Source organism: Phlebotomus papatasi, chromosome 2 (genome assembly GCF_024763615.1).
Source record: "Phlebotomus papatasi isolate M1 chromosome 2, Ppap_2.1, whole genome shotgun sequence".
Taxonomy (NCBI): domain Eukaryota; kingdom Metazoa; phylum Arthropoda; class Insecta; order Diptera; family Psychodidae; genus Phlebotomus; species Phlebotomus papatasi.
Window position 1 is genome coordinate 70,293,161 of NC_077223.1, and position 17,900 is coordinate 70,311,060.

The 17,900-nt window shown below is 31.8% G+C and overlaps 1 protein-coding gene across 12 annotated transcripts in view; it reads left to right on the forward strand.

The window, feature by feature from the left end:
- The window catches only part of LOC129804192 (F-actin-uncapping protein LRRC16A), a 75,898-nt gene that overhangs the window by 5,570 nt on the left and 52,428 nt on the right, over positions 1 to 17,900 (forward strand). For 5 of the 12 annotated variants that reach the window (XM_055851283.1, XM_055851289.1, XM_055851290.1 and 2 more), the window contains exon 2: positions 17,344 to 17,441. In XM_055851283.1, the coding sequence (XP_055707258.1) occupies positions 17,344 to 17,441 (98 nt within the window). Of the gene's footprint in view, positions 1 to 9,491; positions 9,748 to 17,343; positions 17,442 to 17,900 lie in introns of those variants that run through there. The other 7 variants (XM_055851278.1, XM_055851280.1, XM_055851281.1 and 4 more) reach the window with 3 other exon arrangements.

Sequence of the window (17,900 nt, forward strand, 5' to 3'; positions counted from 1 at the left end):
GTTTGGTTATTTGTTCACATAATGTTTGGACAGTTTAAACGGAAGGTTAGCAATTATACAAAGATTTTAACGTAGAACATGTTAAATTCTCTTGTTTAAAACTGAGTTTTGAATTTAAATTCATCTGCCAAGAGAACGATATTTTGTTCTGTTCAATCATATTGGTAACTTGCTCAACAAACAGAGACGTAACCCATTATTTTTTTGACACCGCGAAATTTAGTTTTTCGCCCCACAAGAACCAATGTCTATCTATGCGGCCATTTACACTGCCACATCGAATTGAGATTGAATTGTCTTAAAATTGGATTTTGGGACAATTCAGTCCCAATCCAAAGCCGCAATCTAAACGGTTTCATTAAGGCCCAGCTGCATTAGATTGAGACTGAATTATCCTAAATTCCAATTTTGGAATAGTTAAATCTCAACTTAACGCACCAGTTCAAATAGCTTCTCTGAAAATTAAATGGTTTACAAAAGTGACGTCTTTCTATTTATTCGTCAGTTCGTGTTCTTGTAGTCAGTGTTAGAGGCTAAACGGTTGGAGATAGTGACTTGAGGTCTTTTGAGAACCGCCCCTATATAAGTTGACTCTTTGTCGCTAACATGACCTTCATTTTTGCCACATACCTCTCTTTCTTTTTGAAATCTTGTGTTTTTAGAATAATCACAAAAACGTATTGTGTGATTTTGTACTCTCAACTTTTCATTCATACATAAACGAGAATGACCTTGAATCATTCCTTATAACGGTTCTCCAAGGTTAAATGTTTTTGAAGAGATATAAAAAGCGTAATTCGTAACCGATTGAAATGAGTCTAAATTAATTTAAAGCCATATAGGGGTTGAGCTTAAAATAAACATTACAATAAATCAATTCAATCAATTAATTTTATGTGAAACCATTTTGCCACGGTTTTAATCAAGTTCTTCAAGATTTTCTTAATTTTCAGATGTTTATTTAATTCTTCAAGTATTTTATTTAATTTTGTTATTTGATACTTTTACTTTTCACCCTGTATTTATTATATTTTGCCCCCCTGTGATATTGCTAAACCAATTATTTGAGCTGTTCAGTCACCTTGTCGCCTGGTTGTTCAGCAGCTCCAAATGGGTTTGTTTTCTGCCACAGAACACGACAATTTTGCAAAAGAGAACGCATTCCAAGTGTCACAATTCACTGCTTTGCTCGTGCTTTCGTAGTTTATTTTTACCTTCCCCGGAGAGAGGGTGAAATCCCTCAAATTCAAAATTCACCATCAACTACTGCGCGAGGATGATGAACAGCCACCATAGCAAAATCTCATGCATGACAAAAGAGTTCCGGGAGAGGAAAGGGGGCTTTTAAATTTAGATCGAAGGGTTGTTTTTTTTTGCATTTTTCCTTTCATTCGGGGATTTGTGGAATATTTAATGGAAATCCCTGAGAGAGTGGCTTTTCAGGTCATTGGCTGACACACTTCCGCGGGATTTTAAAGGGGAAAGTACCCATTGAACCATTGTCCAGTTGATTGATTACCTGGAAAATTGTTTAGGGATGTCAAAGTGATTATGTTAGATTTTGATAAAATAATTGTATATTATTTTATAATTCATAAATTCTGTCTTGAGAATTTATCTTTAGCACTTTATGTGAAAAATGGCATCAATTGACAGATAATTTACAGAAAGATTTACTACATCACGATGAATATCATATATTTTGTCTCAATGCTCTATAAAGTGCAGAAATGTAAGAAAATATGCAGAATGAATGCTGAAAGTATTTAGAATTGAGCGGAAATTGAGAGAGATAAATCTAAATGTAAACTTCAAACATAATTGAAGTTACGTGAAGTGACTTCTTAGAGAAAAATCCCTTTCTCACCCTTCTTTTATTCATATTTCCATTTCATTGGAATTTTTTTTTCTTTTACATGAGAGAGAGCATGAAAAATAATTATGAAATAATTTCTCTGTGAGAAAATTATGATGTTATGATTTAAGGTATTTCCTCGTGATGTTTTGTGAAATTATTAAAAAAAAAAGAAAAGAAATGGTTTGTTGTTGGTAAAAGAAGTTTTGCTATACGAGGAATATGTTTGAGTATATGTGATTTAATCCATGCAGAATGGTAATATCAGAGCACTTTTCCATGGGGATTAATATGAAGTGTTTCCTTTTATGTTGTTGCTGAGATAAGAACAACGGACACAAAAAAATTGCTGTGTTGATGAAAAAATCAACAATTTTTTATCCCTTTTCTCTCTCTAGTTCATTGATGTACTTGACAGTTAAGGAGGATGTGTGTAAACGATGGAAATCGATTTTTATCAGATTAACCCCCTGCCTTGACGCTCGCTCTCTCAAGAGGTGAATGAAAAATCTCTTTTGATAGGACTGTCAAGTGAGATAAGGAGGGATTGCAAAAAAAAAACCACACTAAAAGAACAACTCAATGTCTTTTCCAGGATTTTTGTTCTTGACAATTTTCCCGTTTTTAAAAGTTTTTCCACTATATAGCAAAAAATCACAAACACTATGTTCAATTAAACTTAAACTAAATGAAAGTTTTGTCGCTTAATTTTTTGTTCCACCTTTGAAAGAAGAGGATGGTCATGTGTTTAAGACTTCGCGGAATGCTAGAAGTTAAAAATTCGATGTTTTGAAAATAATATTCACATCAAATTTTTGGGCGAATTAGGGAAACTGTGCCAAATTTCGGACATGTCCCACAAAAGTCCTAATATTTTCTTATTAAAGTTTTTTGTTACTAAATTTTGTTGTTTGGAACCTTGAAAGGTATTTTATCTTAACATTTTTCCAAAAAATATTCTTAATGCATTTAAAATTGAATTAAACATAGTGCCATGTGTGCTATATCGGACACTGAGTATATTTAAATTCCTTGACCATATAGAACTCTTCCAAGGGTTTTTCTACAACATTTGGTTAATGAAAGACACGCAACTTCTAGGGATTTAAAAAAAATTATACAATACTGAGAAATAAAAGAAATGTCCGTCCGATTTTACAACCTGTCCGAAATTTAGCACAGTTCAAGTTTGGCCTATAGTATCGTCTGATTTAGTGATTCAAAATTATTTGCATATCCCGGGTATCACATTAAGTATTTAATAAATTACTAACTCAGTGACTTAATTTTAAGGAATTGTGGAACATTTAACTGCTCAAAAATATACGGAAATGAGACACACTGGTAAAAATAAAATCATCAAATTGATCCTTTTGCAAAGAATGGATCAAATTAACATGTTCTATTATGATAAATGTGCATTCAGAGTTCGAAATTTGATCCATTCTTTTCAAAAGGATCAATTTGATCCTTTTATTTTTGCCATTGCAGACTTCAGCACTTTGTGGCGAATAGCAGAAGCAATATCATATGACTGAGTCTTAAGAATAAGTACTTAATTAAGGCCTTAGTAAAAGACCTCAATTAAGTGGTTTGTATAAAGCATTTGAAAGTATTTTTGTTAAGTACTTAATTATAGGCTTTGACTATAATAAAATTTGTTAAGCAGTTACTCTAAGTTACATAAAGATGGTGCGTGAGAAGTGAGAACCTATTATCTTAATGATGAACACATAGAAAAAATAGTGAATATTTTTGGTAAAGTTAAACTTAAAGTTAAAGTTAAAGCCAAAAAGAAGAAATAATAGAATTTAACATACTTTGGGGTACCTTTCATTTTCGAATTATATATTCTTGTGGGATTAGAGAGAGATTTTATCGTGATTTATAATCCTTTTAGACAACTTATACTCCCGGAACATATTATAATGGGAAGTTTTGACAGTATATTAGACACTTTTTTGTAATTGACGCTCCCGTATATAGCAAATAGGAGGCACAACAAAAAAGACTCAAATTTGGAATACTTGAGGGCAAAATTACACTTCTAAATAAAGCTGCTGGGACGGCTGTTAAATTTACCAAATCAAAATAGGCTCCGTACGTTCGTACAATTCACTAATCTTCACTTTTAATAGATTTATTAAAAGTATATATTGAAGATTTAAAGATTAAAAGTGTTATTTTTAAAAGCATACATTTGATTACATTTAGAGGTTATGCTTTTCTGACATGTTTTATGTATCCATCTCTTCCTATCTAATGATCAACATGTGGCCATCGTATTCTCTATTCTAGTTTTCACTTTTTGCCGCCAGATGTCCTTACTATCACCTAAAAAAATGTCTTAATTAAGTACTTATTAAACACTTATTCTATGCCATTAAATAAACTCCTGGTTTATCCAATCAAGTGAAGAGGACTATTATAAAAATTAAGATTATGTTAATTAACAATTACAAATTTGATTTATAGTGTTAGATCCAATGAAAACCCCATGTCACTATCTCTCACCGTTTTTTCACTGATTTAATATAAGTAACTGGCAGATGGACGGACAAAGAATATTCAAAACTTTTTCTCAAAACGTTTAATTTCCTTAAATTATACCAAAATGTATCCTCCTTCGATGTAATATATTATAAATTTGTACATAAATTGAAGAATTGAAATAGTACAATCGACCTTTCTGTAGAATTCGAGCAATAAAAAAAACCTCACGAGACTTTCCCAACGTGCAGGAAAATGTGATTTTATCGCAATTTGGTGTTTCGGAAATTATAGCAAAATGATTGATTGTTCTGGAAGACGTGTTGTTGTCGCTGAATTTGTCTGTAACTTTTTCCCTTATCTAAAGAGAGGATTTTCTTCTACTAAAGAAAGGTGTTTTCTGTGAAAAAATCAATCCACAGAGAAGGAAGTTCAACTTGTTCAAGAATTGAAGAAGTAATTTAGAATTACAAATGACTCTTGAATTCTTGAAAAGTCAGAGAGGAAATTTTTCAACATTTATAACTTATATAGATGTTGTAAATTTGATATTATTCCTGGAATATACAGGATACCTGAAAGGTTCTTTCTCAAATTAAAATTAAAATGATGGTTAAATCCACTTGAAAATTCTTTGAAATTTATTGAGAATTTTAAAGTGAAATATAGCACTTGAGCCAAGAAGTCCCATTGAGAGTAACAATAAATTTATGTGAATTATTCATTGAGTGGATTATTCCGGGAATTTCTGTTTCATATGACAATTTCTTGGCCTGATTTTGGGCAAATTGTGAAAATATTTTTGTTGTCAGCTGTTGCCTCCTTTTGTTCCAACATAAAAGGCCATTCCGATTCTATTGGGGTTAGTCAATCGGAACCCATAGGCAATTGAAGAATTTCTCAATATTTTTTTCCCTCCATTATCTGTCTATTTTTCGATTGAAAAGATTTTTAGTGGATGTTCTTTTGGGTGCGGGAAGGACAGAATATTCAGTTGTGTTTCTTTTTGACGCATAAAAATTGATATCGAGTTACTCTTTATGACGCATGCGGTGGTTTTCTTTTAAAACAATTTGCACAGAAACAATAAATTTAAATAGTAGTCACTTTATGCATATAACAGTTATTTCTAAAATCCAATTTAAATGAATTATTGTAATGTAAAGTCGACAATTTGAGAAACCATAACAGTGGAAACTTGCTAACTCGAACATTTACTATTCTAGAAAAGTTTATGATATGTAAACACTAAAGCTGGCTACACGCAAATTTATGGCATTAAAAACATTTCAATGTAACATTGAAGTAAAAATTCAATATTGAAATGAATGTTGCAATAATTGCCTACACATTGGACAATTTTTTTTCAATATTGAAATTTTATGTCAATATATCTTTGTAGTGTGTAGGGTGTGTAGGCAATCCTTGTCTATATTACATACTGAAAGCTAATATTCCAATAAATTTTGTCTAATGGTGGTCTACACATTAGAGAAATTTATGTGCGTATTGAAGCAAATTCTATATGCCTGTGTAGAAAAAACTCTTCAATATAGACATACATTTCTCTAATATGTAGATGCCATAAAATGCAGACTGCTTAAGGAAGGTTGTACCTATTAAAATATTTGACATACAACTTCAATTTTACTACTGGAAATCTACAGAGAGAGAGAGCGCAGTAAATTATATGCGGAAATTTCAAGTTTCGAGGTGCTTGACGTCACACTATTTGTCCATCTGTTTGGTAGTTATCACGCCTAGAGGCTCAACGGTTAGAGATAAAGACTTGGGATTTTCGGGTAAATCGAGAAAATTAGGGTTTGGATCTTTATTGCCAAATTTTACAGGTTAAATATTCTCGAGGATCAGCCTGAGCCTATTTGGGTCGCTACGTTGCTTAGGGGCGTAAAGAAGTTTTACACTTTAAAGATTTTCGTTGAGATATACAAAGCAGTCTTTAAATTTAAAAATTTACATAATTTATAAATCATTTTTATCTAAGAATTGGGGAGTATGTTTCACAAGCTTTATCCCTTTAACCATTTAATGACGAGACAGTTTTCGCTGACCGAAAATCGGCAATAAAAATGAAACCGATAAACAAAATCAGTGAAAGGTCTTACATCTAACTTTTGAAAAGTCAACAGATTCTGATTCAGTGTATCTCTTGCCTCTATGAATGATAGGGACAAAAATAGCCAAAAAAAATTAAGTAATTTTTCTAACGATACCATGGACTATGGTAATTTTCACTCTAATGAAAAATATTATATTTGAGTATTGTAGTTTGTTGTTCCGAAACGGTTTTGCTTAAAAAAAATTGGTAGTATAAAAAAAAATTAAAATCAATTTTCAATATCAAAATTTAAAAATTCGTCATTTTTTAGCTTAAAAATTTACTATATAGCAAATAGCTGGAGACTTGCAAAAAATATCCTAGATTCCTTCTACATTCTACTTTGCAATTACGTACAAAGATAATCAAAAAATAACTTTAGGTAGTCAGGAAAAATTATTTTCTTCATGGGACACCGGTGTTCCAATAGTCCTTAAAGGGTTAAAGACTCGAAGCTTTTTAATTTGACGTTTTCGTATTAACATGGTAAGTGTTAGTTTCTCTAACTCCTTATTAGGTAAGATTTTTGTGAACTTTTTGACTGCGGCCAATTGATTTAAAAGATTTTTTTTTTAAATGTTGGCAATTCATTCTTTGGAAATGAATAATATTCGAAAACGGAATTAACCCTCTCAAGCTGAAGGCAATGTTACATGGGCTTTAAACTTGATTAAAATTTCTTTTAGAATTAAATATTAAAAGCAAATAATTCAATAGATTTCGTTATTTAGGAATTAGGGACTTACATGGATTTCACAGTGAACCCTTTAAGGACAATAGACACACTGGTGTCCCAAATTTTTTTATACGGCCTTCTAAAATTGTCTGCACTACTGTAGGTGGTAACGTCGAAATTCTGTCAAAAATGCAATTTTTGGCGAAAATAGCGCTCCCAATGTTTAGAAGCCTTAAGAAGTAAGAAAAAGTGATGTTTTCTGAACCCAAATTTTTGACCCTCTCGTCCTTAACTCTTTCGTCTCTTTTGGGACTCTCGTACCCAAAGCAGCATATGCATGTTCTGTGAAAAACAATGTTTTTTAATTATTTAGAACTGATAAAAATCCTATTCTTGTGGATGATTACAAACTATAAGGATGTCCAAATGTAAGATATTTTTTGTAGGACCTCAATTAATTCCTGAGCATAGATATTTTTGATTAAAAATTGTGAAATTGGCTTGCAGCATATGCTGCGGTCCGGAAAGAGTTAAAGGGTTAAAAAAGCTTAAACATTATGATTTAAGTTCTCCAATTCTTTCAATCAAGATATTTTGAAAAATTTTGATTTAGGATTGGATATATATACTAAGGGTAAATGACCTATTATATTCTAAAAAAAATACAGTAAAATTGATTGTTATTTAGGATTTTGAGACGTTTGGGAACTGGGTTAAACCTCTTGTCTGAACACTGCTTTAGTTATCCAAGGTCTGGGTATTCTAAATAACAAGCAATTGCAGTGGTTTTCCCAAATATATTAAGTCAATTGCTATAGATCTGCAATCACATGAAACAATAAGGCAGAAACCCATGTAATATACCAATTACATTTCATACAACGTATACTGTACAAACTTGTGGGTTAAGGCTGTAATTCTTTTACTCTCTAAGAGGAAAATCTTCATCATTCATCATCTCTTTTTTCTTCTTTTTCTTCTTTTTTCTTTCTCATTCTTTTTTTCTTTTGTTTTTCCTGTCACGCAATTGTAAGAGGATTGTAGCCTATTTTTCGTGGTTTTTCAATAAACTTAAACTTAAACTTAAAATCATGTAGGGTAAAATGAGGTAATTTGGAACCATTTACAATTTGGGACACTTGAGATTTTCTCACTGTTTCAGATTAGCCAAAAGAAAACAAAGACCGCAAAACAGAAGGAAAAGGCGATTAAGAAGAAAAGGAACAGATTTCGTCCTTTATCTCTAAAACAGTGAGAAAATCTCAAACGTCCCAAATTGTAAAGGGTTCCAAATTACCTTATTTTACCCTAGCGTGTTTGAAGGATGTCTTTATTATTTTGATTTTTTTGTTAAAATACCATAGACGTGGACAACTACATTCCGGGGCTGACTTTGCATCCCTGGTTTTCGTAAGCTTTTCTTTAATATTCTAGTACTTAAAGATGGTCTTCATCGATCTTATCTATTATGTGCCACTAATAAAGACCATCTTTAACCCTCTAATAGTGTTTTCTTCAATATGCGAAAAAAAGTTCTTAAACAATATTTTCTAGGTTAATTATGATCCAATAAAGTCGAAAAATCCATACATTCTTCTTCATCTCTTTTAGTTTAGGCGCTAGGTGCGAAAATATAAAACTTTTTTGAAACTCTTTTTGCTTCTTAAATTTACATTTTTACTTTTTTCAAATTTTTTAAATAAAATATACAAAGTAGAATGACATATCTTTCAGTAAAAAATAAATTTATTTTAGTCAGATTACTTTAAATCGGTATTTTTCGGTAGAAAAGTCACCCCCGGAGTTCAAAGACACCCCCATTTACGGTACACCGAAAACCCTTTAAACGCTTCAAGGTGAAATTCGTACTAAGATTGAATCATAGACAGAATTCCAAAATATGCACAATATATTTGAGCTATTTCGTTTTTTTTATCTTTATGAAAAATCTGCCTTATCTCACACGGATATTGTAATTTCCTTTACCAATGAATCATTGAGATTATTAAGGTTTTGCTACGGATTTAAAACATTTGATCGGAAGTCTCCTATTTCTAAATATATCAAGTAAGAACAATAATGTTATCTTCTTTACTCGCTAATCTTCTCTCTATCATGCAAAGATTGGTTTGGTGTTGTTATTTATACGATTTTATAAAAGTTATGACGATATCACTGTTATCTTTTAACGAACAGGTCCGATGCGTTATCTTGTGAACGATTGAATGTGTTTTAGTATGGGGAACTTTGATGTGTCTTATTGGCAATTTTCTTAATAAATAGGTGACAACCACAGAGAAACAGTTGGAAAAAATTTCCGTCTCTACGACCAAAGTTTATGATTTTACTTTAGTTTCCGTTGGGTTTAGAAAGAGTTTGGATGTGCTTATATGGTCACGGTTTGCTATTATATTTGTTGAAGTTCTCTAATGGCGGAATTTCTTAATAATCTTCGTGGTAAATTTCTTGGTGATCAAATGGTGCACAAAAGAAGTTTGAGTGCAACAGAATGTCGTCGTGAGTTGGAGTACAACAAAATACTCTTGGAGGATGCTGAGAAGAATCTTCGGGAAATTTTCAACAATTTACTAAAGGGAGATGAAACAGGTCCTCTATCAAAATTAATTTATTCAAAGTCACACGCTCTTATTTTGCTGAGGGACATTTAAAGTTGACGAGACGGGTTTCAAAGACATTTCAATATTTATTAAAAAATTCCACTATATATATGCCTTACACAACACTCATTTTTGCACTAAATTGCAATCTCTATTTCGTCTTATATAGTGTGTTTGTGGCTTGTGATGAATTCATATTGTGGCCTTTTATTGCTGGTGGGTGAAAATTGCACACAGACTTTTTCACAGCCTTATCTCCTAAGCGCTCTTTATCAAAAGAGTGTGTCTTGGAAATGATGAAACTCCTCGGTTCAATGGTGTTTACATTATTCATTGAAATTGCCCCCTATTTCACTATGACTTGCCACACTCTCTTTCTATACAATATCCTCGCGACTCATTTGAATTGATAATGTTGGCAGCGAAATGAAGAGGAATAGACAAGTGAATTCTTCTCTGCCATATGCTAATAGAAATAAGAACTCTTGCATCGTTGCACCTGAACAAAAGTTTCAGCATTTTCTTTTCAATCAGGTTCAGTGTTAAAATAATGAAAAAAAAAGACTTGGCATTTCCCAATCTTTTTTTTTAGTATTCATTGCCATTGTAAGTGATACTTGAACCACATATTCCCTCCTTGTCAAGTTGCAAGACATAAAAGCAAAAACAAAACATGTGCATTCCAAATTAACAAAGAGAGGGAGTCAACTAACTGCACCTTTACTATGGGAAAAAAAAATTTTTGAAACTTCCTAAAGTTCACTCAAGTAAAGCAATTTCTCCCAAAAAATTTACTTTCAATGCGTCTGAAGATTTTATAGTGAGCCACCAGACAAAATAAGATACCAAAAAAGCTGTTGGAGAATGTTTAAAGTTGAGTCTTTAATTGTTTGTTTACATTTCACACAACAATTTTCCCAACATTGCTATATGTAACCTATTGGTTTGGAACATATATTAGATTCGTGACGTTTTTCTCACATACTTTATTTTTTTTTTAATATGTAAAAAGGAATTTAAAAAAAAAGCATTCCACTGAAGTAATTAGGTATGTTGTTTCTGAGTCACATTAATAATACAATAACCTGATTATTTTTTTATTAGTTTAATATACTTAATATTTAGAATAGTACCAAAAGTTGCGGCTGAATGTTGAGAGTGATATAGTTATTCGTGGTCTCATTAAATTGTTTAATAAAACCCCGAGAATGTTGTGTACTTATAAAGGATTTGGTATTGTCATTATATACATTTTTTTCTAAATGACCTATAAGGTAAAGTACCCTTTATTCGACCGGTTCCTCTATTCGACCGGTAGATTTATTTATTCAATTTAATTATATTTGCTATAATATTTATTGTATGATCTAACATTAATAGGTCAATTATTCTTTAAATAATACGAATCAGTGACAAATTCATAGAAATTGATTAAATTCACCATCAAATATTCAAAAATTGACCCACCGGTCGAATAGAGGAACCCGGTCGAGTAAGGGTACTTTACCTTATTTATTTAAAATCTAAATTGCTTTAAAATAAAAAATAAAAACGATTATTTTAATAAGATAATTATGTTCTTCTGTAGGGTGGAATAACCGGCTATCGCCATGTTTAGGAAAAAATTAAATTCATTTAATCATAACTTTTGAATCCTTGTTACAAGATAAGTCAAATTTGACACAAAGTTACTTAGATGTATTGGCTCTAGATACGTGAAAACAATAATCCTAGAACATAACGCTGGACTACTTAAAAAACTGATTTTTATTAATAATGCAAAAATAACCATTTCGTCGCCACTTTTTACCACTTTTCGCCAGTTTTGTAAAATTTGTAACCACTTCTCGCCACCCACTTGAAAAGAACCACACTCGGTTATTTTAGGCAATGCTATGAAAAGAATACATTCACCATTTCTCTTTCCTTGTGATCACTTTATTATTACTCTCTTTAAATGATTTTTCTTCACTTTTATTTGAGAAATCAAATTATGGGGCTTTTGCAGAAAGTAAACAATGCAGATTTGACAACTGAGAATGTACGAAGTGAAGTTAGCGTCGCCTATTGAAAAGATATGGCGACAGGTGGTAAAATCAATTCCAGAATATTACCACTTCTCGCCATGCCTCATTTTTATACAAAAATAATATAAAATGAAATATTAATTGACTAAATACAAATTTTATGTATTCCACAAGTGCAATTAAATATTCAATAGACAAATTATTTACCCAAATAGGTATTTTTGGCCTGATGAAAATTTGACGACACTTAGTACATTTGGTAAGAGATGTTGGATTCGATGCACTTGCTTAAAATATTGCTCTAAAAAGTGATCAAAATCGTGAATCCAAAACGAATAATTATTATTTTTCGATTCTATGCATAGAAGCAGAAACAATACAAAAAAATTGCGACTCATTTATTTCATAAATTGCGAAAAATAGCGATTTCAATGTAAATGGCAAGAAGTGGGGCACTGGCGAGAACTGGTGATTCCACCCTAATTTGTTTTGCTCTCGCCTCAAGCCTCTCGCCTAAAGTCAAAGATGGTCTTCAGACCTAAAGTTTGATCTTATGGGTATTTTAATAAAAAATTAAATAGGAGAAAGTCGGGCACCTATGAAACTGGGCTTTTTTCTCCTATTTATGGAATTGGACTGTACCATGATAGAATTCAGCTCGACAAGCCAATTGTGAGGCAAAATTGCATTATGATAAACCTCGATTCTTTTTGAAAATAGGGAAAAAAGCTCAATTTCAAGAAAAAGTGCCCACTTCTCCCCCTCCCCCCCCTTATTAAGGAAAATGATTCGTTAGATTTTGAAACAAAAATCTTACTAGGTCCGTAAATGTAAGTTAAGTAAATGAAACTTACCGTAAATGCGGGTGACTTTGACCCCCTCGTTCGTAGGCTTTTTTTTAATTCTAATGTTTAAGAATGGTTTTCACCGATCAGACATGGTAGATTGCATCGTTAAACAAAATTTTAAACAAAGATTATTTTCATAAACAAATTTTTAACAATGGAAAAAATAGATCTTAAGAGCAAATGATCCATTCGATTGTGAAAAACCATTAATATTGCATGTTATTTACAATTTCGGGATATTCGGGAACTAGGCTAAACCTCTAGTCTGAAAGCCATACTAGACCTTAAAATTTTAACCTCTACAGAATTTTTATCATAAACTTTTGAGAACCAAACACTTTCATTTTGAATATTTTTAGAGCGCTTCATACAATCTACGCCTATAATTAACTCCAAATTTATTAAATTGCATTACTGTTTTTGGCTTTTTCAAATATCTACTCAAATTAGCATTAATCTTTTTGGTTAGAGAATGTAGAATCTTCTTATAAGTTTATGAATACTTTTTGTGGATTAAGTTCAATTTCAAATCTAATACTTCGAATTAATATCTTATTCAAATAAGAGAACGAAAAGTGTCATTAACGCCAGACACAATCTCACAAACTCCACAATGAATGCCACGAGCATTTTTGCTAACCCATAGCAGATTCTACAAAGTGAGAAATTTTGAAGTGTTAAATTTTCGAGATTAAGTGCCATGGAGAAATTACTTTACTATAGCACACACATCAAAATTTCATTGAGAATTTTGAAGTTTGAGTATTCTTGGAGGAAGTTGTTGATGGCTTAATTACAGTTCAGCTGCCACACAGAAATCTTGAGTGTAAATTACCTAATTCGGGATTTAGAGACCTCCCGCATTGGATTTCATGTATCTTGTGTGTTCCCCTGTGTTTGGATTTTGGTATGTTTGGTGTGAGTATGTTTTTGGTGTTTAAAGGGGTTGGATGACTCTGTTGAAATTTTGGGGATTCACAAGTGAAATAGATTTTAATTGATTTTGCAAATCACGGTGTTTAGAATTTTAATTTAGGTCACAGAAATTAAACGGTACAATGATTTTCTTCTCTGAATTGGTTGAATTCCATTTTCGTTAGAACAATTCGTCCCTCTTTCTATTTAAATTGCTAATTGTTATAAATACTTTTTGAGGTTTTCCATTCTAAAGAGATAAAAAGAAATTATGAGGCTTTCTTCCGTCTTTGGGGAAAATATCTTGGAGAAACTGATTAAACGTGAACAATAGAGACTAGAGACATATTCATAAGAGACGAATTTCTTATCTCACAATTTGACAATGCAATTGAAAATCCATTGAAAAGAGTCACTGAAATTTTAATAATTTCAACTCAATGAACCATTTGTATGAATGGAAAATTAGAGGAGCAATTGAATATAAAGTCTTACAATGCTTTTTCGGATATTGAATTCTCGCTTCATCTTTAGCTATGCCATAGGAAATTACTCCTATTGATTGCTTTTTATCTATTCAGTAAATAAAACATTTAAATTATAATGTAGTTAATTAAATATGAATTTAATATAGCAGAAATTCATGAAATACGTTTTTTTTCCAACATGAGAACTTTCTCATTGGAATTTATTTGATTTGGAAAATTAATATCTGAAAATTTCTAAATGTGTTTTATGATATTTCTGTTGTTATATGAAAACAGGAGTGAAAATCAATTGAAATTATTTTTGTTGTTACACATTATTTCAGCCTAACATGATGATTTTTCTCTTGTGATGTTGCTTAATCATTTATATTCAACGGATATTTAATCAAGCATATGATATTTGATTAAATTTTTGAATGATAAAATTTTCAAGGATGGAATATACAATCGTAATGAATATAATCATTATAACTCTTTTGTTTGGCCTCTTGCAATGCATATTTTTATGAGCTTCTTGAACCTTAACTGAGCAGTTTTTTGATATCTGCAAATTATTGCTCGAACTCCACAGAAATAGCGGTAGGTAATATATCGCTCCTTAGAAATTACAAGGGGCCAACTAATTTTCAGCAAATTTTTCAGAAAATATCTTGAGAAATTCAACTTTGTATAAATAATTATCTAAATTCCTTGACTGGAAAAAAACAATTTATTTCTTTTCTATTAGTATGAACATTAATTAACTGTATCGAAATATACAAGGTATTCATTTTTACAATGTCAATTCTCTTAGTGGAAGAATCTGCTAAGTACATGCTAGGAGTGCCTTCCCGTGGTGTGGATTCTTCTTCCATGCTTCCGGAGTTGTTGGAGAATATTACATCATTGTTACATATGAAAATTGTCTAAATCAGACATTCAGTTGTTTGCACGGGGCGGAACTCGAACTCATGACTGTGAGAGTCGAGTCAGAGATCTCAGCCGCCCAAGAGCCAACGCTCTTGCCTATTGCGCCACTGAGATCCCCATGAGCATTAATATAATGTAAACATTGTAACAAACATGTTTTTACCTTTCAAAACATGTTTTTTTCTTAGTTAGCTCCCTGTTATTCTAAATTATTCGCAAATTTTCTTTGAAAAAAAAGAATAACAAGAGATTTACTTGATTGTATTTGTCTTGTTTTTCACAAATAGAAATATGATTTCTTCCTCTTTACCTCTAACAAATTGTGCAAGCAATCAAAATGGAATAAAATTTTGAAAAATATTTTTAATATTTTTGAAAATTTGAAGTTTGGAGTTTTTAACGTCAAGCTGTTTGTCGGTCCGTCCATATGTCCGTCTATCCGGCCGTTACCACTCTTAGAGCTCAAGCGATTAGAGATAGAGACGTGTGAACTTTGAGAGATCCCCACCCTGTAAATCGACCCTGGGATCATTAATATGCCCCTGATTTTCCCTCCACCATTTCGCCTTCCCCTCAAAAACTTTCCTGCTTGAAAACGCGTCGTGTGATTTTTTTTTTCATTTTTAAATATGTTGAGTGATTACTTAGACAGACATTTCGTCCTTATACGAAAATATCCTTGAATCATTTCTCATAACAGTTTTTAAAGGTCAAGGGCTAAAAAGGCTTTAGAAAGCGAATTTCTTATCGGAATGGTATCATGTTTTGGCTCGTTGAAAAGGTCTTTTAATTTCCGATAAAACGGAACCAATTTCAATCGGTTGTGAACCGGTAATAAACAGATAAATAACTTGTGTCCAAAAATAATTCTTTTTACTCATTAGCTATATCAGGCGATTTTTGAGTCATTTATCAATCGATTCAAATCGGTTATGAACTGGTAAATTGTAAATGATAAAGTACTTTTGCTGTATAGCATCTAAGTCACGAGTCCGAGCATTTCGCAAAGTATGGAACGCTAAATTATACGCTATTGTACGTATAATTAACGTAAATTAAATTGTAATATAAAGTCCTTTCGGGTTAGGGGAAACTGGGGCACCACCAAACACGGGGTAGCACTGAACACTCATTTTTATTTCTTAACTACTTGGACTATCTCAACCATTTCTTCAGTAGACAAGCATCCCTATAGTGCCTATGAATTCCTATAGGTCTTGTCCTTAGAAGTTGAATATCTGAATAAAGAATCGCAGTGTTTGGTGCTACCCCGTGTTTGGTGGTGCCCCAGTTTCCTCTAGATAAGTTGGATTTGCATGATAACTTACGGTGAGTTTTTTTTTTAATTTTGTACCCCAATAAAGACAATTTTGATCCAATAATATGCACATATAGAGCAAATGAATATATACTGAATTTTGCTATACAAAATGGCTACTTGGCGTAGATGTAGACTTAATGGTGATTTGACTACACATCCCTGCTCCATCCTACTCTAAAATAGGTGTGATTACAAGGAATCACATCTAATTAGAAAAAAAGAGAAATTATCCCAGGTTCACGACAAAGAACAAGATGAATTTGATCAAAAAATTGTTTTAAGCGAACTATACAGTATTCTAACCTATAAAACCGGTCAAACTTGGTATCGAAACAGATCAATAAGCCATGAATTAGCATAATGAGTGATTATAATAAATGTTTATAACTATCCCATGTTTACTACTGCCGAAGTTTCTCCTAAGCTTTGAGTCAAATGGAATCAAAGCTTTGTCCTAATTCAATGAACTAAACCTATTTCTGTTTTAACGTATTCCGTAAGTTGGAGTATTTTGCAAAATATTTTTTCTCTTTTCCACTGCATCGTTGTATAAATGGTCACATGACACGGAAAAGCTATTTAGTAGTTACTTCCCCAGAGTGTCACATTTTACATGTTTTCCCAGAGAAAATTACTGGACAGTAATGTTGATATGATAAACAAGGAACAATTTCATTCTTGTTGGAGTAATTTGAGTGTCCATTGAGTCAAGTTAGAAATCCAATAGAGGTTGTGTATTAAAGAAAATGTTGAGTGCGGAAATGAAAGAGGATCTTCTACATGTTAAGTTAAACAATTGGGACTTTATTTTTTCTATTGTATTTATTTATGTAAAGTCATGAGAGTGTTGGCTTGTTCCAAACACTAACACGAGCACGAGAACCAAAAGGGGATTTTTCAATTAAGCAAAATACATTGGATTTTCCTTAAGACTACGTAATTGGCTTTCAAGTGAATTCTGATAAGATATTCGTATGCATTTGCAGTGCAAATGCTCCAAGTTAATTACATTCAGAGAAAATACCCTTCCTCTATTGATAAACTAACATTTCTTTTTTACTTTTTTTGGATTTACAGAGAGTGTGAAAGCATTGCTGGGTCGTCATACAAAAATACTGGTCAAATATATTGTAAAGTTGGAGACGAAAGGCGACAAGACAGAAAACAGGGTACTGGTAAGTAAAAAACATGAAAAGATTTTAATAAACAAATGAGGGATTTATTTAAATGCTTGAGTGATTTTTTTCTTTATGAAGATATATTAGCTTTTGCTAATTTTCTCCACTAAACTCTCTGCTAGTTAATTCTTTCCCTTTTCTCCAACTGTATATAGCATTTCAATGAAAGTTATAGTGAGAATCTACATCTCACGCAAGATTAAGTATATCGTCCCACTGTGAGTGAGAAGCATGAAAAAGTACTTAAAAAAAAGAGACTAGCACTTTCTAAATACACGGAAATGCAATTTTTTGAGACATTGATACTCTCAAATTAATCCCTTTGGCAGTAATTCAGGGGTTAATTAATGAAAAATTGTAGTCTGGATAAGGTGATATTTTTTTAGCGATTATATATGACGTGTTAAATGAAGATACAAATATGGCAGAATGGAAATAAACAAGATATACGAAGAT